The sequence below is a fragment of the Sesamum indicum genome, linkage group LG7 (genome assembly GCF_026168435.1).
Source record: "Sesamum indicum cultivar Baizhima isolate 11 linkage group LG7, ASM2616843v1, whole genome shotgun sequence".
NCBI classification, from domain to species: domain Eukaryota; kingdom Viridiplantae; phylum Streptophyta; class Magnoliopsida; order Lamiales; family Pedaliaceae; genus Sesamum; species Sesamum indicum.
In genome coordinates, this window is record NC_142663.1 from 6,374,933 (window position 1) to 6,400,716 (window position 25,784).

The window sequence follows — 25,784 nt, forward strand, 5'->3', positions numbered from 1 at the left end:
TAGCTATAGGTCTTACTGCAATATGGAGAGAGAGAGAGAGAGAGGCTGTAACCTCAAACTGCATTTCATATATGATAAAATGTACATTTCCAAAGGGAGAAATTCTACGATGGACACTAACATACAACTACATTCATGCTTCCAGAATGAAGAACATCAAAACCTATATGCTCCCTCAAAATGGCACAACATAGCAGACATATGATATATTTTCATAAAGCAAGGATATCAAATTCATGGGGCATGAAATCTTCACTTGGTCGGTAGTATTTGTCAGGGGAATAGAGACTCAAATTCGTTACTTGACTGGTATAAAGGCAAGCAAATCTTTCCACCTGAGAATTGCAAAACAATGATTGAACATCGAAGTCAAGGAAATCTAGAAAAGGTAAGTTTAGTTCTCTTTATAAACAGCAAGAGTTCTGTTGATGTTTCATGTCACCTGATGTGCAAATCGAGAATTTTGATAGCCAGTTTTCAGCAGCTGTCCCCATACCTTGTGGAACTGAAAGTATTTGATAATCAATTAAAACAGTTTATATTCTAGCTGTGACAACAGACAACTAGGAATACTGAAGCTGGATAGCTAAATATGAGGTTTCTATAGTTACTAATTCTCTCTAAGAGCATCAATAGTATTGGGCTTGTTGATGAGCACTTATTACCTTTTGATGGCATTCTCGCTGTGCTTCTTGGTGACTAAGCCGCACTTGTTCCTGCTGAGACTGACATGACCAGATTTTTATATCAGATTCGGGGAAGGTATATTTTCAGAACTCAAAGCTGACATGTTAGAAAAGCTATTTGAGATGATGATATCCCGAAAAGTGAAAAACTGTCCAACACCAAGCTATTTTCCTGACTTGATGGTCACAACTCAGTTCTGGCATTCTGGTTAGGAAATATAAATTCTGTCGACATTTTAAAATTCAAAAGCATGGGATGTAGCCTCAAATAATTATATGGGATGTTACCTCAGTTAATTAATGGGACATCTAGATATACCTATGGCAAGCGAATGGAACTTTCTCAGTACCTGCAATTTGGCAAGCTCGGCAAGTAGCTCTTCCTTGTTCACAACATTCACACCATCAAACCTGATCACAGATAGGATGAGAAAAGGGTACTTGTCAAATGCATCACAAAATTTGCTTTCGGAAGTCAAAATACTATTCATGAGTATGGGACTGCAGTAGGGGAATCTCAAGAATCCTTGACAGAAGGACTACTACACCTGAAAGTATATTCCAGTACCAAATATCTTGGCTAGAAAACTGAAATCATTCCAGTGCCAAATATCTTGTGGCTAAAAACTGAAACCAAAGGTAGCAAGTTACCTGAGATACCATTTCAGATGATGTATTTCGTCTTCAATATGGTCACGCTCATTCCTCAATAATTGAAGTTTCTACAGATGGATGTAGCAGAAATAGAGAAATCACTGAATCAAATCAATAATTCAGGAGGAAAGATGTAGCAGAAATAGAAAGATAATATCAAAAGATCAGCAGTCGCTTCCTCGAAGAATTTTACACCAATCAGAGCAGATCTGATCAATGTAGGAGAATAAAGGGTCTGAAAAGAATTCCTCAGGAGGTTTACATCCCAGGTCATGGGAGACAGACAACTGTATTTCATATTCTAACACATAAAGAAATCAACTAGATGGGAAGGATAATATGATATTTCCGGCATCATGCTGTAGACTTGCAAAGAAAGAGATCTTTGATTCCATCAGCAGACACTTCTGTAAGCAAATGACTGGAGGATCCTCTCCAAAATGTCCATCAGCATGACGCTTCTATAAGCAAATGACTGGAGGATCCTCTCCAAAATGCCCATCAGCGTGCACTTCGAAAAGCAAATGACAGGAGGATCCTCTCCAAAATGTGAACATTCTTTACAACTTAAATGGCATTATTCCAGAAAGAGCGATTTTATGATGGTCTGCCATCTTTTTTTAATCTATCAAAAGATAATCGAGACTATTTATGCCAATACACTGCAGTGGTGCTCATAGAAGTTGTTTTAACTAAGGTATAAGGCACCCAGAAAACCAGAAGTGATATTTATACCTTCCGGGTATCCCTTAATGTCCAGAGAAGTTCAACTTCGTTCTCAAGCTCCGGAACAACAAGCATTGTTCTCCAACCTAGGAAACAAATGGCATGATCTTTAATCAGACTTCAAGAATATATACTATATATCAGATCTCAAGATGAAGATGCTTATCGTGACATGAATATGGGAGTATTATGATAGAACACCATATCTAGGTCGGCAAGCTAAACAGAGGATGGATAAAATTATAGGGTTAATTACACTTAGACCCACTCTGAAAATGCTAAATAACACTTCCCACAGAGAAGTTTGAATTACACTTACACGTCCTCCAAAAATTCTTGATTTGCACCTGACTCCTTTCCGTTTGGCTTTGGACGAAAAATAATGAAATAAGTAAAAAAAATTACGTAAATTTTTTATTTTGCCCCACGTTGAACATTCCTATGTATATTTTTGTACTTATAAAGGAATAAATATATAGTGTATATATATGGAGTAATGTTAACATCATTATATTTTTAAATTATATATAAAGACATTTAATGACGGGTAAAATTGTTTTTGCTAATGTCAGCACTTTTTTGTCCAATGCCTAACAAGAAGGGTCAGGTGTAAACTATGAATTTTTGCTACCTTAGGACAGTTAGAGTTACTGCCGTCTTTTAATGGGGTTTCCCTTCAAAGCAACTAACACTTCTCCTTCTGACCAGCACAGGGGGTGGGGGTGCTAAGTGTAATTTTGAAACTTCTTTGGCGGAAAGTGTAATTTCACATTTTGAGGGGGGTCTAAGTATTAACCGCAAAATTATTTTAAAACTTCACTTCCAACTAACTGACTGAGTTCTACATGTAGCAAGTCGCCTTCACATCCCACCATAAACAGTTTCAGTTGCCATTATATCACAATATGTGGTAGATCCGATTGATATAAAAATCAGTAAGAAATTAAGAATGAATTAATTAAAAACTAGATCTTAGAAGTTTAAGAAAAAAACAGTTGTCACACACCACTTGAATACAAATCTTGAGTTCGATAAAAGAACAATCACAACACTATTAAAAAATTGCCATCAAAATATCTAATTCTGAACCTTTTTTCCTCCTGTATAACATTCTAGACTAAATAAGCAAATATACTGGAGTCAGTATGAATAAGAAAAGCTAAAAAAGCATTACAGCAAAAATGAAAGTAACTGTGAAGACATACCTAGAACTTTTTTACTGCGCAAAATATCTCCATATATGTGATCTCCAACATAAAGCACCTAAAAAAGCAAATGTGAGTTGCCACAAGTTTCCGTCGAATCAAAACCACAACAAACCAAGGGCCCCAACACAAATATTTATTCTTCCCTCCACACACTATATCACAGTCCAGAAACAAATCTTTTACTTTATGCATAGCCCCTCAATAGTGATTCAAAGTTTATAATTTAGTCTTTGTGAAGCACATTGTGTTTAAATTTAAGTGGATTTAAGTCAATAATATGCTCGAAATTGCAGGAAATAATGAGCTCAGCTGCTAAAAATAGATTAGCATCTTTAAATTATCTAAAACTAAGTGTGACAAAAACAAAAGGGAAGAAGATTTGAACAACTTCCAGTATCAACCTCATTTGCCTCATAAAAAAAAGGAGGACCTCAAAATAAATCCAAGAACCTACCTCATAACAGTAACATCCACAGACCAGTGTCTTCGTAATATTAGCTAGTAACTTGGTCCATTTTCCAAAAAGTGGCACAATGCAGCCTCTTGCTTTCATCTATATACTTTAGTATTTCAAATTGTGCTCGTGTTGTGGATGGCATAGTCCACTATAAAATTTTTCCATGTGAAATGGATAAAAACCCAAAAAGGCTAGAAAGAAATAGACATCCCTACTTGAGGGCAAAGAATACCTGGGAGCTGGATTCTATAGACAGCAATTTATGCAGATGACCAACATTTCCTCCCTGAAAATGTAATTTCAGAAAGAGTATCAACCAAGTGAGTGAAATAGACTGAAAAACAACAATAAAAAAACTAAACCTTGTGTGATTCATCTCTTCTTTCACACAACATTATAAATATACATATAGATTCTGTACGATCTAGGCATACCTGGAAAACTTGGCAACTTTTGTCTAGGCTCTTCAATGGCAACCTTAGAGAAGAATCTACCTGGTTAATGAACAAGAAACAAAGTCAATAGACTTGCAAAGAAGCAGTGTCCACATCCCTTCTAAGACCATGAAAATGTAAACTAACCCGAGGCATAGGAGTTCCATTATCTGTATTAAGAAGCATACCCGACTCAGGATCAACTTCAAAAAGATTGGCACGGTTTTCATCATGGAAAAAACTTGGTTTAGCACTGTTCAGAATGAGTCGTAACATGTAATTATCAGAAGAATTGCACGCAGAATTGCCAGATTCAGTTGGCTCATTTATCAGTCACCAGGGAGTGCATGCAATTTTTTAGGGTAAAGCATGTAATGTGCACTTGAAACACATGATCAACCTTCCATCAAGAAGATCTCCTGATATAAAGTTCAAGAAAATCATTGAATCAAGTGGGTCATCCTGATTTGGACACTGCCACCTAACCACACAATGTTATCCGAGAAAAATATGAACAAATATCAACTTTCAGAATTTCACAAACTTTCATGCTGGTCAGTGAAGTTAGTGACCAATAAATAGGACAGTCGAAATATAGTTTTTGCTCACGGGAAATACTTCTAAATTTGGCTCAATGATAAACTAAGATGGAAAAAGTCAGCAAATGATCATTGTAATTTGTTGTCAGAAGACTTTCAAGATTCAAGAAAAGCTTAGGACCTGCCAGTAATAACAATATCGAAATACTTGAGCCAATCAAAGCTCAGAGCGGAGCAACCATCCACTTCTCTTGGTCCACATAGGAAGTTCATTACGATATTCGTATAGTCCCATAGGCTGCAGCAGAAACAAAAGTTATTAGTTAGCCTTCACAATAAAATGAAACGTATGGCAGCATCTGTTCTTTCGTGCATATTTATTACCGTTAACAGAGAACAGTTTCTGAAATTTAGAACATACAATCAGTGAAGATTATGCTCCACAAGTACCATGAGGAGAAATACAAGGAAGAAAAAGGGCAACTGCTGTCCATTACTTCAGAGGAAATTCAGTAATATTTGAAAAACTTAGAATGTTATTCATCAATATCTTCCATTTTCATTTCAATCAGTGAGCAAAACGTTATTCTATCACCCCAGATTTCCTACAATTGAAATCCATCATTAAGCTGCTGATGTTCAACTGATTTCTCAAATGTACCTTAGTCATCTATAGTGGGAGCAAGTGCAAGAGAGGGAGCCAGTCGGGAGGGCAAGAGCATTAAAATCAGTAATCTGTCGAGAGCAACAGCTCCTATAGTGATATTACATTATATGTGCAGTCAACATAAATACACACACATACACGCATATATGTATTAGTCCTAGGCCTATGAGTTTTGAAGTCTTGTTAGTCAAGTGCTAAGTTTGGTGAAATTCTGCTATTTGTTTGCATGTGTCAAGTTTGGATCTCTCTGCCTATAATCGTGAAGTCTTTTGCTTTAAAGAAAAGTTTACAAAACATTAGTCAAATTGAGAAAAACCCTAGCAGTTATTGCCTTCAACTGCAGACTCTTTTCTCTTTTCCTCTTTTCTTTTCATTTTCTTATTCATTTTAGTTTTTCATCAGTGCCTTCCACCTAGGGTGGGCGTTCGGATCGGGGTATTTCAAGTTCCGGCCCGACCCAATCGGGTCAGGGTTTTTCCTGGAATATTTTTTGTAAAAAAATCCGGGTATCAGATACCCGATTTTTAAAAGCCAGGTCGGATCTCGGGTAGTACCCCTCTGCCCTAGCTATCCGATTGGGTGTCCGGTATATAGAAAAATAATAATTATTTTTATTTTCATTTCTCCCCCTCTCAATCTTCTTCTTTCTAGTTCTTCTCGTTTATTCAAATCTAATTCTTCTTTCACTCCCAACAAAAATCCATCTTTCATGTTCTTCTTATTCTCACAATTTATATTTTGAACAAACCCTAAAATGTAGGTGAAATAAATTTATCAAACCCAAATGTTAGTGTTCAATATTAATTTTCTTATGTTTTTAGTTTTAGTCTATTTATTCACGCATTTCATTGTTTAGTTTAGTTGATTCAACTTAAATTTTTAGTTTTTACATTAAAATATTAATAATGTATAAACTTAAAACTAAATTTTTAATAAATAAAAAATAGAACAAAAGAAACAATTTCTTGAAACAAAGACAGAGGCTGTCGAAACAGCCTCTGTTTTGTCTTCAGCTCCTGATCTATTTTTTAAAATGTGTGCCTCTTTATTATATATATACACACACACATTTATATATATTTTAAAAAAAAGTCGGTACCCGACCCAAACCGTGCAAAACCTGACCCAACGCCCACCCTCACTTCCACCCATCTTTCTCAATTCCCTGTTCCTCTCTTCTGGAAGTATTTTCCTCCTCCAAGTATTGACCATGCTCCCCATAGCTGCCACCTTTCTCACAAAACAACGCACGGCCTTCCAGCATCACTGACTTCCAAACTCAACTCAACTCTCCACCAAATCTGAAGTACTACAACATAAACCTCTACTTAAATTTAATAAATACTGGACCAGCTGAAGACACCCTCTCACCCAGAGCGTGCTGGAATGCTCCGGAGGTCACACGTTAAAGGAAAATTATGTGACTTAGAGATGGAATAGAGGTTGGTTATACTTATCACGATAACTTTCCATACAAAATTTTTTGAACCATTTGCAACATAAATTTCATGATTACATGCATCATTTGACTTCTAATAATAAATAATTTTGCTGGGGGATTCATTACCTGTTAGTCACCAAAAATGTAGCCCGGCCAGAATCTCTAAGCATCTTTAGCATGGGAACAATTGAGGCATCCTCATTGATGTATCTGATAAGACGAGAAAAATTGGAAATATAAGATTTATGTTTAAAACAATGAGGGTCCTGTGTTAATATAAATCAACACTAAGTAAAGAAATAATTACTTGGCAATAATTCGGATTATTCTTAAATCATACAATGGGATTACTAATTAATATTCATTTGCAAAGTATGAGCACCTGCACATCTATATAAAATCACATAAGCGTTAACAAGGTTAACTTGAAAATAATTTACAAGAGGGTATATTGGCAGAATTTCGGACCTCTAGTTAAAACAGTTTGTACCTGTTAATTTGTAAATGATATTATAGCAACCAGCATATTTATAAGACCTAACTTGATTTAACCAAATGACAGCTAACAACAAGCTTTGTATTCATATAATTGGAACCACACTGATATGTATTTCAACAATCACGACCACATTTATAATACTTAGGCTTTCGCCATTCAGATTGATGCAGACCAATTTCAACAATATTTGGCATTTAATTCACTCAGCATTCAGAGAATTTATTGGCCTTTGCATCAGATGAAATATCAATGGTTATCATATAAAAAAGATATCAAAATATGGCAGCATCTACCCTTCATAAAACTCCCTATCTATAAAGGCTAACATCCATATTTAGTTTATTTATTAGCCACCAAGGTCATTTACATAAAAAAACCTAACATCATTTAGATAACCTTGCGTTGCAAGATCCATCTCAAACAAAGTAAATGCAAATTCTTTAGTAAACTAAAGATCATGATGCTAAAAACTTCAGATCATATCCTCTCTGAGAAGAATCTGCAGCCAAGTTACCATTTTCTTAAACTCTTCTTAAGTCATTTCTTTAAGTTAAATTAGTGAACCCAGAAATTATCCAAATGTAGATATGAAATGACGTCATACGAGGGATTAGCTCTGACACATCAATCGATTCATAACAAAAATGGTGACCCCAGGATCCAGTTCCGGAAATGCACTCTCGCCCGTCACTTGATCATTTGGTTTTGGACAATTGTAACATTATCATCATCCATGCTGGTGATACCATTCCAATTCAGTGATTAGGAAAATTTAATAAGGTAGATATGGATTTCAACTTGTGGCATCTGTCAAGATCATAGTGACAATAGTAGCATTCTATATTTGGTCAGGATCATATGTAATATCAATCAGCGAGTAATATGTCACTGGACATTCAAAATGACTTGGTGAAAAGCAGCATCACTCATGATAACTCAATTTAACAAAATGTAGTAGTGATGCCGGTATACATGTTATGACAATATGAGTTTGTTTGCTTAACAAATTTGGAAGCAATTTTGTTATCAACAAAGGAAAAAATAGAAACTAATAGTTTAATCAAAAGTGCAAATTTTCTTAAAGTGAGGAGGAGGTTGTCATATGGCATGTTAAGAAGCTAGATAGATAAAGCTCAGATTCCACATAAGGTACGGATGATAGTGGTTTTTAGTTCTGCACAAGATATTTGCACAAAAAGGAGATAGATGGCAGCAAAATTGCTGCAGGTGTTAAATTTTGTCTGGAGTTCACCAATGTTGTGTCATCCTTGGAGTCTCTGTGGTCAACAATGTCAACAAAATTGTAATATAGATCACATAAAGGTCTAGGTCCGTTTAAATTCTGAAAGATAACTAAGTTGACTCCTTTAAGGAGATGTGCAATAGAGTGGTCCGTCATAAAGGCTACAACAGGTGATGTTTGATAGTAGCATCAGCTTGTAAACCATAGGAAAAACACACAAGAACACCTTGTGGCTTATAAGATGTACTAAAGATACTAGCAAATTGGTCCAAATATATTGGCAGTACACTACTCTGCATTTTCAAACAATTGCTTGATTTTTCAATACCTTTTAGGATCTTTTGCAACCATCTTCTTTAATGTCCCATCACGATGGCACAAATCAACTGCAGCTCGGACATCTTTATACATACGAGAGTAGCTGCAAAATCATTATGTGGCAAGGATAAGAATATGATCGACTTCAAATAGAATAGCTAACTGAATGAAAGTTAAAGTCATATGCTCATGTTCAACATAGCCAATAGCTAAGTTTAGTTAGATAGTTTCTTCTCTTCAATATAATTTTTCTATCCATGGTTCCAGCATGTATTCAGAATGTGATACCGATACCAGAAATGGCCACACAAAAAAAAGTATTTTGGAATCAATGACATGAAGTTAATGATCTTGTACATTTTAAAGCACAGTTTTTATGTTAGCTCAAAACTTCCTTCCATATTTCATGCGTAAATACGAAAGTCAACACATTTGTGTATAACTTGTGGCTATGACTACACATCAATGATATATATGTTTACTTATCTGATTGCCATTATTTGCAGAAATTGTTTACTCAAAAAGTGTTTTATCCTCGTGATACAACAATATAACCAATTTATGCTAATATTAAAGCATAACTTGTAGGGGGCAGAAGTTTGACAGTATAAAACAGGCTAGAAGTAAGCACTTGCTCGGGAAATCTTTTTCTACAAAAGCAGTTTAAATGCAAAGAAGCAAATGTAAGAACTTGAAAGGAATAATCCACAACTAATTATTATATCAACTAAAAGTGGAAATAGAAGTAGAAGGACCGTTAATGTCATATATTTAACTACTGCTTCATTCATTAGTACAGGTAACGTGTACACTCTTTTTTATTATAAGAAATTATGTCACTCAGACTCTTCAAATTACTTCAAGGTAACTATCCTATTTACATTATATAACTACATCCAATCCCATCTTTGGAACTTCAAATGTATATGACCCCTTAAAACCCATGGCCAATACCTCATAACATTCTAGATAGCAAGGTTCTTTCAATCATAAGGCCACACTACGGTCTTCTACTCTTATCTCTACAGAGGAAAAGATTCTGAAGTTTGACTGCTCAATCTAACATGAACGTAAAGTTAATCACAGGAAAAGCATTGGTAAGATTCATCTTTGTTTACCTTCATAGGTACGAGTAAAATTAAAAAATGAAATGCTTAGGTTTCACTTCTAACATTCACCTCCGATCAAAAACCCCTAGGAGGACGTCTAATTGTATAAAAATGCCACACAACATCATATTCATAAATAAAAAAAAGACTAGATTTTCAAAATGCTAGTGGTTGGGTAACAATGCTACATTACTTATATTAAAAGAAAAGCACACCTTTTAGAAATAAGACCCCCCCTGCTGGTGGTAAAGGATGATCATGACCAAACAAAAGTACATTAGACATGGGGAAGGAAATTTTCAAAATGTCTTAACCATTCATAAAAAGTTCAGTAACTGTCAGAGATGGAGTATTAGTTCAAAATTACTAATCTTGATCTAACAACAAAAAGAAATGCCATAAGGTTAAACACATTCACAAAATATATTGTGTTTTTTCTCCAGAAGATAGAATATTACAGCATTGTTTGATTGAGAGAAGCAAGAAAACTAGATATATAACAGATGCTTGGGACAAAAGTTTGCACCAATACTCTTACTCCCGCTGAAACTGTACACGGACTGTTGTCATCAAAGTCAACAGATTGTGCAAACAAGAATGCAATTTGTTACAGCAATGTATGATCAAGAGAAGCAAGGGAACTAGCTACTATTACTAGTGCTTAAGATAAAAATCATTAGTACTTCTCTTACTCTGCTGGAATTTTTCCTGGATTGTTGTCCTTGAAGTCAACCAGTTGTGCAAATAAGTAAGCTTCAGCCAGAGAGAAAAGGGTATCAATTAGAGCATATTCAGGCTCATCGAATGAATCACGGATCAATGTACTCCCATATGTGGCAACTTTATCTTCCTTGGACAGCTCTCTGAATCCATGATAAGCCACCTTTACATACTTGTGCCGATCCATCTGCAATTTATAGAACCAAAGTACAAATTTACAGATGAAACTAGAATCTAAGGAGAAAGACATAAATGACAGAAAAATTTCTGAAATAATATTGATAGCACGGTCATACTGAGCAACACAAACCTTCAATATATTGCCTCTCTTTTTATCTAGAACTAGTCCTCTGACCATGTAAGTCCAGTCAAACGACCATTCCAGCAACTACACGAAGTCAGTTGAGTTAAAATGCCAAACATCCAAAGATCAAAAGCAAAAGCAACTAACACAGAGGGCTGCAAGGATTCTCACAAATGACAATAGAAGTCCTTTCAAATTTTATTTTGTTTGTATTCCTTATATCAGCTTGAGGGCTGCAGTGGGGGCTGGGGACAATAGATTCAACTCCCCAAAGGTGCAACTATGAATAATTTTTCAGTCACTTAACCCATGGATGTGAATGATTAATAATGTTACTGAATTCAATTGCTTTTATTTTCAAACAACTTCTGCCAGGAATGTGTACGACCAATCAGAAGACAAGAAGACAAACCTCTATAGGGTACCCCAAATCATTAACCAGCTTTTTGACGGTCCCTTCATAGGCAAGCGATTCAAACGTCTCTGGTTTGTATTGTGCCAAAGTATAATCCATATCAAATCCAACGGCAACAATGTTCCTCATGTTTAGAGATCTATTGCAGAAGATTTGTTTTCCTATATCAATCTTTCGTCCTCCTTCTGGAGATGACCATACACACAGACTTTTATCACCCTCACTGGAGCTAGTCTTCTCGAACTGCATTGTTTTGCTATCCATAATATTACTGGTGTAAAGTTGATTATCGCTTGAATCTGTTTAAGAAAAAGAAAGCATACTGCAAGTAAAAATGGTGCCGAAACCACGCCACTCACACCACAAATATATCTACACAAATAGAAATAAATCAGCCAAAGTATCCAATTTACTGGTACTCCAAAAATAAATAAATTAGACAAACCAGCACCAGCTGTACCGGTAAAGTCAACTGTTCTGTAATGATGCAAGTACATATATGCTGCCCACTTATTTCATATGTTTCCAAAAGCAGTTCTTACAAGAGATCTTATCAACTAATTAATTCATTGCTGCTATAGCAACCAGCAACCATAAATGAATTCATATATTTCCAAGAGAATATCACATTCAAAGAACCTTCCAGTAATTATCTAATACGAGCATATGTGGCATACTCCCATTTCTGTGCACAATCACTTTAACTATTTTTAAAACATTATATTATTTTAAAAATATATTAATTAGATTAATGAAATAGTAAAAAGTATAAAAAAATGAGAAAATAATGAGAGAAGAAAAATAGATGTGGAAATTGAGGAAAGAGAAAATTGAAAGTTAAGAAGAGAAAGAAAAATGAAAAGTTGAGAAAAAGAAAAAAAAATAAATATTAAAAAAATAAAAATTAGCATACTGAAAAGATTGAAGACACCAATAGGGTGCTCTTCAATTATAAATAGTACAAGTGTCCGCAAATTACCCAACCAGTGGGAAAGTAATTAATAAAGCATTAAATTTCAAATCAAGCAACAAAGAGAAAATCTTAAGAGGTTTACATGTCATGAAAAAGAATTTGGCAATAAATAAAGAAACACACGAGGAGTTTCTTTATCTTTCCATATTCCCTCCCCTTCACGCTGGTATTGAATGAAACCAGAGACAGTTACATCTGTTGTGGTTTCTATTAGTAGCAACACATATTTCATTGTTTAAGAGTAAGGAGTAATAACTGCAGGCAGAGGTAAAAGGGCAGACAAACAGAAAACAAAGGATTAATACAAACAGCCAAAATGAGTAGCATCTTACCTTAGTAGTCAAAATCCACTACCCAAATGTTAATTTCCCAGTCTCTAAACATATATAGCAAGATATACTAATGCTAGCCTAGATTTCATTAAAGTAATTTCGAATAATATCAGTTGGATTCCTCATATTATTTATAACCTCAAATGCTAGCCCCAGCTTCCTACGAGTCCCATTGTTAAACTATTTATAAAGATTCTCCTAAATGCACTAGAGCTTGAAGAAGAACTGGCCTGATGAAGAGGAGAAAGCATCCCTTTAAAGTGGAAGAAAGGAGTGGAAGCTGGCTTATCTAATATTATAGCTGAAGGATGACACATTCTAGAAGCAGTTATTGTAGTCTCGACCAAAACTATGTTCACTTCCTAACCTTCATCAGCTTTCGGGTGCATTCTTCTTACCAAACACAAGTGCAATTTCATAAATTACAGCTCGTCCTAGACTACACCACATAGAAACTCGATCATCACACAAATTATACTCATCCAGCAGAAAAAGAACACATGAATTCTTCAACTTTGGAAAGAAATTATGAAATGAATTTAACTCCTTCAGTGCAAAATGTCAAAAATAAGGCATAGGAGTTCAAAAGACCATGGACAATCCCCAGAATGAATTTGACTCCCAGCCATTAGTATTATTTTACTTCTTAAGGTCTTTATCACCAACAGAACTTGTTGGCCTCTCTCTCTCTCTCTCTCTCTCTCTCTCTCTCTCTCAACTCAACCATGCAACTACTCCATCCTAATTCACAATGGAAATACCAAGATAGAATCAATCATGCATGTTGAAATTCAAGGAAGCAGGATGGCATGCAAAGCAGAATTTCATCAAAACAGTAGAATTATAAAAAATAAAAAATAAAAAAGAAGATTTATTTTCACTCCACTCACTAGAAGTCATAAACCCCCAACTCAAAAATCCAACAAAAAACAAAAACAAATAGAAGGGGGCGCACACTCAAGATCAACCGAACAAAGACAAACCTCTGCTGCAATCCACCTTCCTTCTACCCGGAACCTGATCAGAGATCGACGAAGAAAAACACCGGGAATGAAAATGCAAAATTCTCGAAGAAAGTGAGGTTGAGGAGGTGGATGGGGAGGGCGAGGAAAACAAGGAGACGCAAAGTGAAAGTGAGCGCCCTTTGGCGATACGCATCTTCGAATTATATAGCCATTTCCCAGTAAGCCGAGGAATATCAAGCGGCAGGACTAATTGCAACCCACGAATCGAACCCGATACGCCTTGTTTCTGCAGACACTCCAACAGAGGCATTAAATATAGAGATTCACCTCAAAATTCGTTCTCTGCTCAGCCCTCGCCCACCAATTCGTAATTTTATTCGAAAGAGCGGGGAATCTCCCGTATCCCATTCAGTTAGGAGGAACCAAATTCGAATTCCCACCAGCTAGAGAATGGGTTCGCGCCACGTGTCGCCGGAGCGCGGCGTTGCTGACGTTGGTGGCATGGTGAATGTGCGCTGTTGAGGTGGTGTTGGTTGTGGATTCTTGGCTTTTATTTAGTATTTTTTATTTATTTATTTATTTATGGAGAACTTATTCTGCGCTCATATTTGGAGTAGTAACGGAAAAACTGACAGTTTGGGATATGGAGATGAAGAAGAAGAAAAGTGAGGAAGACGCCACCGGCGCATTCTAGCCCAAGTGGAGTGGGGTAGTAGATGGGGACTACACCCAACTTTCCTGCCTGGAAATATATTTTCAATTTATTTTATTTCTTTAGAAATAAAAATATTTTTTTTAAGGTCACAAATTTACTAATTTTATCTTTCTTCTTTTCTTTTAATTTAATTTTTCTGCTTTATCCACGTTTATTCCTTTCACGATTCCAGAATATATTCGTCACTTGTACAAACGTTAATAAAAATTACTTATATTCCTGATTGATGAGAATTTTTATTAGTAAAATTTTTAAAAAATTTTATGTCCAAAATTATTTTGGTATAATATTAATTTATTTATTTATTAATATAAATTAAAATTTTTAATTAGTAAAATTATAAAAAAAAAAAAATTTTTGATTTGTTTTTTTTTTTCCACCTACTAAACAAAGAAAAATCCTACTAAATTTGCTCTGAGCTGAATAAAGAAGGATCGAGACTCCAAAAAGCCCCCCACTCTCGGTGGTTTAATTAAAAAAAAATCTTGTATTATATTTGAATTTATTTTTGAAGTGTTTTTATTTTATATTTTAAAATAAAGAGAGAAAAATAAATTTAAATTAGTGTGTGTTGAATTTGTTAAACGAACACCTTGGGGAGATGGAAAAAGGACAAAGAAGGGCAGAAATGAAAAGAAAGACGAAAAAAACCGAGGAAGATGTGGTGGATTACATGCAAAGCACTTAGTGTCTTTTAATCATGGGCACATAATGAGATGGAACACCAGAGATAATGTATACTCCGGGTGGCATCAAGACTCGAATCATTTTATTCATCAATGATAGTCAAAAAGGAAATGAACATGAGCAATGAAGTTATGTGACAGCAAATCAGAGTGGCGCAGCGGAAGCGTGGTGGGCCCATAACCCACAGGTCCCAGGATCGAAACCTGGCTCTGATATATAGAGTGGCTTCCTACTGATTCATTTTTTTTTTCTTTTTTAAAACAAATATTTATGTTAAAAAGTTGATATCCTTCTCAGTGTCAAATGGGGATGTAGCTCAAATGGTAGAGCGCTCGCTTTGCATGCGAGAGGCACGGGGTTCGATCCCCCGCATCTCCATTCTTCTCTTCTTTATATTTTTTATTAAATGATTTTCTCTTTTAATTTGAGGTTCGGATTTCGGACCCCCACCACCATCTTTACCGTTAAGCCACACAAACCACCATGTCACCGCTCCTCGCCTCTCTAATCCCCTCTATCGCCACCGCTCAGCTGCCGCTAAAACCTCCAAACTCTCCCCTATCTCAATTCCCCCACCGCTCGTCCCCTGAAATCAACACAATCTCACGGCGAAATGCAGCCGTTTTGCTCTCGTCAATCATCACTCCACTTCTCCCTTCTTTCCTCCAACCACGCCTCGCCTCCGCGTTGTCATTCGGCATCTGTATTCAGCTTTTTTCCTATCTCATTGCGTGGAAAAACTTCTAGATCGTATGTGTTTATTAGTTATTTGTTTTTTTATGTTTGATTAGCAGGACCAAAGGAATGGCTGAAAGAGCAAAAGAAGAAGTCCGCCAAGTTTCTCTTAGCTCCGGTCGATGCCTCTCGCAACATCCTTCAGTCTGCCTATCTCTTACTAAGTAACATGCTGCTTTTACTTCTTGGCAAGGCTTATGTGATTGTCATCTTTTTTGTTTTGTACTTAATTTTGTGAGCATGATCCATCTGTCTAATTATATGAAACGTGAGTCTGAGTTATTTGTGTAACGTAGTGAAAAGTGAAGCAGAGTTCGGTGAAAATGACTTGGAAGAAGTTCAAAAGTTGTTTGTTTCGGCTGCTAGAGACTGTGTTCCTCAGGACAGGAATTCTTTCGTTGAGTTCCAAGCTAACACTGGAGTTGAGGTAACCATCATTGTTACTGTTTCAACTTCGTATAGTACATACGAGGTTTATCCTGTACTGCTGAATCACTGTCTACAGAGTAAAGCAATTTAGTAAAGAAAAAGTGTAAGAATGGAGGCAAATGGAGAAAGACAAAAGTTACTAGCTTATTTGCTATGAACGATCCATAAATTTGTTATCTGAAGTACTGTGACTTTTAGGTTTGCACATTCCGGTTGATTGTGAAAAATGCATCATCTTTGCTTGATGACAAAGATCCAATCAAGTTAGAAGCTGAAGCCAAGCTCAGTGATCTCGTAAGGTATGTCTTTGGTCAGTCATTGTGTCTAGCTTTCTGTTGCTACTATATACTTTGAATCATGTGAAGACATGGAACTTGTGAAAATCTCAACGGAAGCTGTGGAAATAAGCATTTTGATTGTAAGAAGAGAGTAATCTTCAAGAAGGATAAACTGCAAACTTGATGCTCTGTTTTCTATATCTTCAAACGGATGATTACAGTGTAGTATATATAGGCATCATTCTGTAACTAACAAAACTAACTGAAGCCTTACTAATAAAAGTGCTAACACGACTAAATAAAACGGGTAGGGTAAAATTACAACTTAAAATAATAAAAGCGCTTCTATTAGGATAAAAAGCTAAAGAGCGTGTAACGCTTCATCCTTCTTCCTGGCGATGGCAAGCTTCTGAGCATGAAAGCTGCTGGATATCTTAGCTACAATTTTACAGAACTGCATGTTAAAAATGATCGCATCAGATTTATTCCCTAATGTGTCTGTTGCTGACTGCAGATCATTTTCTTCTCTTAATGGCATTGCAAGGGAAAGTGGGGTTCAACTTACTTCAGACAGGTATGAAAAGAGAGGGATAAGGATATCATGCCTTCCTAGAGTAGCTTTCAAATTTATGATACTAACCAACAGTTGTTAATTTGAAGTTATCATATATTTATATGCTATTTTGACTCTGGATATGGTTCACTTATCCTCTGTGCAGCAGACAAAGAGCTGCAGATGCACTTAAAGATACAATATCTTCACTAAACAACTTTGAGCAGGTTATCAAGGATTGTCTTCAAGTTTGATGACTTCAATTCTGGCAAGCAGGTTTTGACCGCTACTTCTTTGCAGATGTAAAAAGAATGTATTGTAAAATAGGTGCTATCTTTATTATTAGTTTCACCAACATTGTTAATTACAATTTTTCTGCACTTCAAGAAACAAAAATTGAGTAGCGTTGGACATTTATGGATGACCAGAGACTGATTCTCAAGGTAAAATTATCGTGTTCACGTAATGATGCATGTGGAATTTTAAGTTTGATTATGTTGACTGCAAAAGTTTATACTATTTGTGTCAAATTTGATTGGGTATCATGAACTTTTTGTCTTGATGTAGTGGTTAATGAACATAGGTCCGTACATTGCTTGTCTGGATCATACAGCCAATTGCTTAAGATTTTCAAAATGTTTTTGGGTCATGACTGACTGATGCCAGATTGAGAAAATTCCCCCTTCCTATATGCACCGCAACCGCTACTTTTGACATTCTGTGGCTCCGATCTTGATAAGAAAACGAAGACAAGCAGCTCTGTTATAATTCAATAAAATGTTATTTGCAGACATGTCTTCCACTTATAGAATGAGTTCCCAAGATTATGTTTTATTTGTCTATGCAATAGAGAAAATTGTTTAATTTTCCTCGTTGATTATAAATCCACACATATGCAGACAATGTCACATACGGGCGCTACTCTAGTAGCTCCTTAATCCCGCTTAATGCTTAATGTACGTTCTAACACTAAGGCCAGCACAAAGTAATTATAAATATTAAGTATATAAGATTAGTAGTAGTTAAGATTAACTTCTTTTCTGTCTAACTACAACCACATTTTAGTTGAATAAGTATGAGAAAGTTTGATATACTCAAGAGAATTCATAAATGAAGTAGACAACAAATGTTGTTTTATTACAAATACTACTGATATGTGATTAGGAGTATTTACTTAGACTATTTTAGCTATTCCATAAAATAATAGAATAGTATCACTTTTACCATATTAACTATTAAATTGTTTTTTCAGTCGAAAGTCTGTACTGCTTTATGGAGGTTGTCATTACTCGAGATAAATGAATGTTTCAGAGTTCTTAATTGCAGGAAGTATTGTATAGTCAACAGTGTAGAAAACATATACTGTATTCAGTGACAAACTTAAACGTTACTGTGTATTAGATTGCCTGCAAGTTTAATTGATGAATTGATTGATTGGTGTCTGTAATTTACAGTGTATTTGTTTCCAGTTAGGCATTTCATTTGGCCAGTCCTTCCGTTACATGATGATTTGTGATTTTGCTATAGCAGGGGCCATTAAGGTGCAATAAATTGGGGCAAAAGGAGTGTAAAAGAAATGCCTAATATGTTCTACACTGAGAGAATATTTACTACAGCTCGAGATTGTTTTACAACTCTTGATATAGCAAACATGATCACATGCAGAAAAATGTGAGGTCATGGACCTTCAGTTGAGTACAGGCAATTGTAAATAATTCCAAAATTAGGCATGTTGGTGGTTTCCTTTCGCAGCAATTCCTAATTTTTTTTCTCTCGTGTTGATAGAGTTGCAAAGTGGGTGCTTTGCTGCCATTTAACTTTATTATGTGATCCCGCCAGCTGCAATTATCACTTGCAAAACCTATAACAGATGCTAACAAGAAATAATGCCTATGTGTATACTGTAAGTGAAAGTTTGAAAGTATAGCATATACAACTCTCAATTTGGCCTCATGAACTACTTTGATTGGGTGAACCAGAAGCCTGCAACAAATACAAGCGACCGCATGGTGTCCCATCATCTGGGTGAGTTTGAATTGATCTGGGCAACTTGCGTAGCTTGTTAAACAAATTTAGCGGATCTTGTAATAAACCAAAATGAGCATCTGGATCACCAATCTGTGAAAGCTTAACATCAGAAAAACCTAGAGACGGCAGTAGTTGATCTGGCCAATCACAATAGAAGTGGAAGGTGGAGCTGGATAATGTGGTTGCTTGTCTGTTCATGAAGTCTGCTAAGAGCACTGTGTTGGTAATATTGCATTTCTCTGCAATGATTTTAAGCACATTTATGGCATGGGAATGAGAGAGATAATACAGGATTCCCTCCAGAATCCAAACTGTACTCTTCTCTGGCTCAAACCCTGATATTTGGAGCTTTTCGATCCAGTCATCTTCTGTCAGGTCAGCTGCTACTCTGATCAATGATTTTGCCACCATGGTTGGATGATGATGTTCATTCCTGGAATTTGCTGCTGCCTCTACAATAGTTGCTTTTGCATGCAAAACGTCAGGAAAATCAACCTCAAAAACTGTGCTTTCTTTCAAGCAGCTTAGACGATATGATCTTGCATCCATTCCTGCATGTAGGAGGTAGCTTCTTTCAAACTTGATTTGTTATTTTTACAATCTTCAGTTGACTCTGATTCTTAGTTGCATCTCTGCCATTCTTAGTAAATTAGAGATATAGCAGAATACTAACTCTGTAGAGAGAGATGGTTGTTGTTATTCTCTTGATAGTTGGATTTTTGTTGCAGGACCCTTTGATAGATAGGCTAACTGTGAGTTGGGGCCTGGGGTTCAAATTGGATCAAAAGTTCTGTAGAAATAAATACTCTACAAGTGTGGGGTTTTCTCTGTATTCGTATAACAGATGTAGTAGAAAGGTAAGGGAGAAGTCACTCTATTTTTTCATAGCCTCTCTAGATTATTGATGGAATAATGATTTCTATTGTCCATAGAGGGTTAAAAGATGCATCTTATTAACAAACAGAGGATTCTTTGCTTTTATGTTTTTCACACTTTGAGACTGAATGGTAGAAATTTTAGAAGTGCAGTACCATATTTAGAAGGAGCTTAAACTTAAGAAAACATACAATATTTAGCCAGTATTTGTAGGTGTTAAAATAAATGTGTTTCTTCTGATAGGTATCTTTAGATTTTAGTGTCAAAATATAAAGAATTTTATAAATTCTTAAGAAAATGTGTAGAAGTAATTTTCATATGCCATCATTTTCATCATAAACTTCTATAGTCCGAATATATGCTTGTTGACGAAAAATAAGTGGTTGGGTCTTGTTGTCTTTGGTAGATGAATTTTATGGAATTCTCATCACCCACTATATTTTCTGTTTGATTGGGATAAAATATTGAAGTGATTGTGAAAGGATATAAACTCCTCACATTCTGTTTCTCTGGATTAGGGAGTAAATCTTGCTTAGATTATTTTGGATGTATTCTCCATGTTGTAAACATTTAGTTGTTATGCGTTAAATAGTTCTACCCACTGGGGTGACTACAATCTGACTGCACCTATGCTCCTTTAGTAACAGAGTAACAGGCCAAAGAATTCATGAACTAAACTGTATTTTTGTGATTACACATTGACAAAACCCTTAACTGAGTAATTTTGTGTTCTATTAACCCAACCCCTCAAATGGTTGTGCTTCATTATTTAAATTTTTATCTAAATAAAAGACAGAAGTTCGGAATGCTACTCTCCTAGGATTGTTATATTAAAGTATAGACTGATTGATTTGTTTCTATATCATAATATGCTCTACAGTCTAGAATAATCAGTTATTGAAATGCTTGATAATCTCGAATGATCTTTACCCAATATGAGCTATTATTTTCTTTTCAAGTTGGTATGTTTTCTCACTGAACTAATCAAGGACACTAAATGCATGAACCATTAGGAAACTATAAATGACCAGCAACTCATATTAAAGCAGTGGGAATGACCTGTGGTGCTCCACCTTCAGAGACGGGGGAATACCTGAGTAATCATGTCTTGTTTTAAGTTTTCATTCCTGTAATGTTGTCTATTTCCCTTAAATTTAATGTTGCAGGCAAAACTTGGAGAACTACTTCTCCTATTGTGCAACAGAAAAGAAAACTCACTCTTTGAGATGAATGCTGTGAGCATTGGCACTTACCTGCACCCAGCAGAACAACCTGTGCTCCTCCACCATCAGAGGAACTCAGAGCCGCTTCAAGTTTCGAATCAAACCAAAGTGTTCGAACAGCGAGAATCACCCCAGAAATTTCCCTGGCATTGTTAAGCCTATCTTTCTTAATCTTTTCGTAAACGCTTTTCAGGTATGTCTCGCCTGCAAATAACTCAGCCAGCGGGTCATGGATCACCTGCTTCCACAATGCTCTTCCTGCTGCCGTCTGGCACGCTGATCGCCGAAGGAAATCCCACTCACTTTCAATCGCTGCATGAAGAGCTCTAAGACTGTCACTACTTAGCAATTCAGGTAACTTAAGTTCTGGCCAAGGCTTGTCGTTTGGAAGCCCATTTTCGTGATTCGACATGCTATTATTCTGCGAACAATTCGTGTATGCCAAAGACCAAATGAAGGCGAAGAAATAAAGAGATAATTCCACTCAACAAATATATAGTTAAGATGGAGAGGATTGTTGGTAGAGATAAGGAAAAGAGAGCCACACACAAAACCAACGTTTAGGAAAGCTGCTCAGGTATATATCCATCCTTATTGTTTGAAGGGAAAGAGAAGGTAATGAGAGAGTCCACGATTACCACCAATTCATATCCTCTCCTTCTGCCAAAGCCCCTTTTTCCCTCTCTAACCTGTCTCTTTTAACTAGTTGCAAAAAGTTGGATGCAAATGGCTCCCACCTTGAAAAATCTCTTTCTCATGGTGGCTCCCCACTTGCTTTTTTCAAGCTCACGTTTCAACTTGTACAACACAAGTACTTCTTTGCTTATTCAGTTATCTTTGATATTTCAGTTCATCTTATTGTGCATTTCTGTTGCTTTGTGACTGGTTCTGCAAGTTATAATTTCAATGATATTTGAAACGGCTAGTCAATGCTTCTAGTTGAAGTTATAACATTATTCTGATTATTTTTCAGATCGTGTTCGACACTCCTGCATTAAAACATAGAATTTTTGCCTATAACTATTGTTGTGCTATCAAATTAGTATTTGAGGGGATATATATAGGCTTGACGACATCATGTCGTCATAAAGCGAGATCAACTGAATTTATCTTGATGGGATGCAATTCAACACACTTACACTAGAATTCAGTACAAGTTCTTCACTTATTTCCCTAATGAGAAAATGAGAAGAGATATTTATGCTAGTACGAACTTATATTATTTAGGATAAGTAAGGGTAAAGTACTATTATATCTCTCAACTACCTCCATTACGCAGCTATGATTCATCGATTAGGGTTATTTCTGTAATTTATTGTACCACGTCGATTTGGTACGTTTGACTTCGTACCTTTATTTCTGAAAATATTATACTTTCATTATGTGATGTGATTTATTTTCAACAAAAATTTGAATAGTAGATGCAATAGTGTTATCTATTTGCCCTGGTTAAGTAAATCATAGCCACATAAAAAGAGTCGGAGGATGAACAAAATAGAATTTCTCTATCTTTATCATGACTAAAGTAGGTAATGACTATTAATACTCCTGAAATAATGAAGTGTAGGTAGCCATAAAAAGCTAGGAAGATCCTCCCTAAAAGCACATTTGCGACTTCGATTATTGTATAAATAGGCCGACCCTCGAGACCAAAATTGATTTTGTACCTAGCATTATATTTATAACGTCAGTATCAGCGCTTTTGTATGGACTACTTGTTTTCTTTAAATTAAATTTTCTCATTATTTTTAAAATTCCTTGATCCTCTAAAATATTTATAACACATTATATTTTACCATCAATAAATGAAAATGGAAATGTTTCACGGAAATTATTTTACAAACTCATCTTATGGTCATGATTTCCTGTGTTGGTGTGGTGTGGTGTGAGGTGTGTTAAAAAATCTAAAATTATTTTTACAGTTATCTTCTAAATCATTATTATATCTTATACAGCTTTGTGTATATTTATTTAGTGGAGACTGACGACATTGGGATGCAAATAAGTGTAGCAATAAATGAGATGGACCATGCTGATGCTAAATCCACCTGTTTTGCTGTCAATATCCAACCATCCAACATCACCCTTCTTATCCTTGTTCGAATTAAATTCGCAAATGACCTGTACCCTTCACCAACAAATATACATACTCATGCTTACGTTCATGCATTCAATACACACACGTATATTAAAAATTATTTAGGGATAATTCTTTTCCTGAAAATAAAGAAACGCTTTTTATTATCTCAAGCGAAAATATACTTACACTTACGATATGTATTGTATATGGGAAGAGATCATGTGTCCGTCCTAAGTTACTAATTTTAAGGGCGAATGATGTAGGCGCATTCCATATTGATAGCAGATATATAAACATGGGGTGACTTATAAGCTCAAATATCCTCCTTTTTAAATAAGACACGTTTTTAGGAATGAATCATGAGGCTCATACAAAATTAAGTAAAACAATATCTTTCTTAGTCGAGTCAGAAACAACGTCAAATGGTATAATCCAATAATTTCAAATACGTTTAGTGGTTAAAAAGCATATCTTTTAGAAGTACTATGGGGGATGAAGTAGAAAAACTCGGTTAACTCAATGAAACTTACCTCTAATCTAGTCCAACTCTAGAATTGGCGAGTTTAAAATGCAAAAATTATTTGGGACGGCGTCAAAGCAAGTCCACCACAGGACTTGAGATACGCTCCAAAGCTGGTTATCTTCGTATTCTAACTCGAATCCAATAATTAAAATCCAAATAGAACAGATTCATGGCAATTTACTCGACCCATTTGCCATCTCTAATAAGCTTCAATCTCAATCATTGAAAACTCATGATTCTATGAAACTGTCGATAATCACGTTTTTCATCCCATCAGAATTTTATAACCATACCTTATGTCTGCATTATATTTTTTTTAAAAAAAATATTAATTGTGGAGAAAATAAATTATGACATATTATTTTAAGATTTTTTTATACCAAATTTCACTACGTCCACAAAATTCCAGCCCCAACCCTATGTACACAATCTTTGATCTTCTAAATTAGATCTTACTAAAATATTAAAATTAAATGTAAAAGAGACATAAATTTAAATTCAAAAAGTCCGATTTACAGACACATATATATGTATATAAATGAAATGTAAATTTGTGAGTATTTTAGTTTATAAAATTTATTTTAAAATTGGTAAAATATCCAGTTGTAACACAACTGGAAATACTATTCTCCTGATAGTGCAGCCTTTAAAGAGAAAGGTGGTTGGCGCTATCTCACTTTCACTGCAGCCCTATTGGAATACGCCTATTCACAACAGTGGGGTCCAGCACACCATATTCCATCCCAGGACCAATATTCCCACTCATATTCTCGCGCATGTTGTTATTATCTCTTGATAACCCACGCATACTTCCAAACCAAGAAATACACTATATCGGAATATATATATAAAGAACAATTACGAGTTTTTTTTTAAATTTAATATAATAATACATCTTATTATTTAAAAAATTATTAAATAAAAAAATAGAATTCCAAAATTTTGTATTTGTTGTATCTCTTTAAAAAATAATAAATATATGAAAAAATCAGACGAGATGGATGAATATTTAAAAATATTGTACATAATTATCCACTTAATTCATAAAAAAATTTAAAAAATAAATAAAATTATGATTCATAGCACATAAGGACATTTTGATAATTTTACTATGAAAAATGAATGATAACCTTATAGACATATTTGGCTAATTGTTAGACGAATAGTTAAAATCATACAAATATTAGTAATTTTCAAATAATAAGAGGATGTTATAATTATGTCAAATGGAGTTCGTCCTTATTTACCCTATATAAATATGTAAATTGGAAAGCATTACTTGAAAAATGAAATGTCAAAGTAAATAATAAAATATAGGATAAATTACATTAACACTCTCCTGAGGTTAGGTCAAATTATACAAACATCCCCTGTGTTTTACAAATTTATAGCTATACCCCACGAGGGGTGTAAGTGCAATATTTTTCACGGGGTGTTTGTGTAAGTTTTGTATTTAAATAAAAAGTATTGTTGTAATTATAATTATAACGTCATGGGGTGTAGTTATAATTCTGCAAAAAGTAGGAGGTATTTGTGTATTTTAATACAACCTCTGGGGGGTGTCAATGTAACTTACCCTAAAGTCTGTAGAAATTTGAATCTTTACTTTAAAATCCACTTGATGAATGAGGTCTAATTTAGTTGGGCAAATCGATACCCTATGATCATAGGTTTGAGTTCCACAAACGTGTGAGTATTGGTCTACTTTAATAATAATTATTAGTTTATTGTAATAACAGTTGTTGGTTAGTTATAAACAATTGACACTAATAATTAGTATAATAAATTTTTTAATGATTAAAATTTTCTTGATGTCATTATATCAATTCAAGCAAAAAAGAAAATCCATCTGAAATATTTAAAGTGTTTCACATTTTTAAAAAATCCATCATAAAGAAAATGAAATTTCAATCACATGAAAATTCGATTTCACTCATCTAATAACAAAGAATCTATTTATTAAATAA

General features: G+C 35.0%; 3 protein-coding genes and 1 non-coding gene across 11 annotated transcripts; 2 read left to right on the plus strand and 2 right to left on the minus strand.

The window, feature by feature from the left end:
• Positions 1 to 48: 48 nt before the first annotated feature.
• LOC105166137 (HAD-superfamily hydrolase, subfamily IG, 5'-nucleotidase) lies at positions 49 to 14,399 on the minus strand. 2 transcript variants are annotated; one of them, XM_088882440.1, is made up of 17 exons: positions 13,694 to 14,399; positions 11,418 to 11,719; positions 11,012 to 11,089; positions 10,674 to 10,888; positions 8,883 to 8,975; positions 6,939 to 7,022; positions 4,886 to 5,002; positions 4,313 to 4,418; positions 4,166 to 4,225; positions 3,964 to 4,017; positions 3,272 to 3,329; positions 2,076 to 2,152; positions 1,338 to 1,408; positions 1,037 to 1,097; positions 666 to 725; positions 443 to 505; positions 49 to 335 (listed from the first exon to the last, which is right to left on the minus strand). In XM_088882440.1, the coding sequence occupies exons 1-17, from the start codon at positions 13,998 to 14,000 to the stop codon at positions 213 to 215; spliced, it is 1,929 nt and encodes a 642-aa protein (XP_088738566.1). In that variant the 5' UTR covers positions 14,001 to 14,399; the 3' UTR covers positions 49 to 212. The 2 variants fall into 2 exon arrangements, with proteins under 2 accessions (XP_088738566.1, XP_088738568.1); XM_088882442.1 differs by having other exon boundaries at positions 13,709 to 14,397.
• A 998-nt stretch (positions 14,400 to 15,397) lies between these two features.
• On the plus strand, positions 15,398 to 15,470 carry TRNAA-UGC (transfer RNA alanine (anticodon UGC)). Its single transcript has one exon. It is a non-coding gene; the product is annotated as a tRNA-Ala (tRNA).
• Positions 15,471 to 15,504: 34 nt separating this feature from the next.
• LOC105166140 (plasma membrane fusion protein) lies at positions 15,505 to 22,067 on the plus strand. 7 transcript variants are annotated; one of them, XR_016066441.1, is made up of 7 exons: positions 15,505 to 15,795; positions 15,884 to 15,991; positions 16,124 to 16,254; positions 16,455 to 16,555; positions 17,049 to 17,108; positions 17,254 to 19,972; positions 21,005 to 22,067. XR_016066441.1 is itself a non-coding variant. In XM_011085380.3 (6 exons), the coding sequence occupies exons 1-6, from the start codon at positions 15,576 to 15,578 to the stop codon at positions 17,339 to 17,341; spliced, it is 708 nt and encodes a 235-aa protein (XP_011083682.1). In that variant the 5' UTR covers positions 15,505 to 15,575; the 3' UTR covers positions 17,342 to 22,067. The 7 variants fall into 7 exon arrangements, 2 of the variants coding, with proteins under 2 accessions (XP_011083682.1, XP_011083684.1); XR_016066442.1 differs by having other exon boundaries at positions 21,158 to 22,067; XR_016066440.1 differs by having other exon boundaries at positions 17,254 to 19,679; positions 19,844 to 22,067.
• On the minus strand, positions 18,962 to 21,626 carry LOC105166139 (Leucine carboxyl methyltransferase). Its single transcript, XM_011085378.3, has 2 exons — positions 21,245 to 21,626; positions 18,962 to 19,666 (listed from the first exon to the last, which is right to left on the minus strand). Exons 1-2 carry the CDS (start codon positions 21,624 to 21,626, stop codon positions 19,038 to 19,040), a joined length of 1,011 nt encoding a protein of 336 aa, XP_011083680.1. The 3' UTR covers positions 18,962 to 19,037.
• Positions 22,068 to 25,784: the final 3,717 nt, after the last annotated feature.

Coding starts and splice junctions, on each gene's coding strand:
- LOC105166137 (XM_088882440.1), bottom strand. CDS start 14,000: ATGCCTCTGTTGGAGTGTCTGCAGAAACAAGGCGTATCGGGTTCGATT. Junction 8,976..10,673: donor CCAGGAAAAATTCCAGCAGA/GTAAGAGAAGTA, acceptor ATGATTTTGCAG/CTACTCTCGTATGTATAAAG. Junction 3,330..3,963: donor CTATAGAATCCAGCTCCCAG/GTATTCTTTGCC, acceptor TTGCTTTTTTAG/GTGCTTTATGTTGGAGATCA.
- LOC105166139 (XM_011085378.3), bottom strand. CDS start 21,626: ATGTCGAATCACGAAAATGGGCTTCCAAACGACAAGCCTTGGCCAGAA. Junction 19,667..21,244: donor GGTTGTTCTGCTGGGTGCAG/GTAAGTGCCAAT, acceptor TCCTACATGCAG/GAATGGATGCAAGATCATAT.
- LOC105166140 (XM_011085380.3), top strand. CDS start 15,576: ATGTCACCGCTCCTCGCCTCTCTAATCCCCTCTATCGCCACCGCTCAG. Junction 16,255..16,454: donor AAGCTAACACTGGAGTTGAG/GTAACCATCATT, acceptor TGTGACTTTTAG/GTTTGCACATTCCGGTTGAT. Junction 16,556..17,048: donor AAGCTCAGTGATCTCGTAAG/GTATGTCTTTGG, acceptor TGCTGACTGCAG/ATCATTTTCTTCTCTTAATG.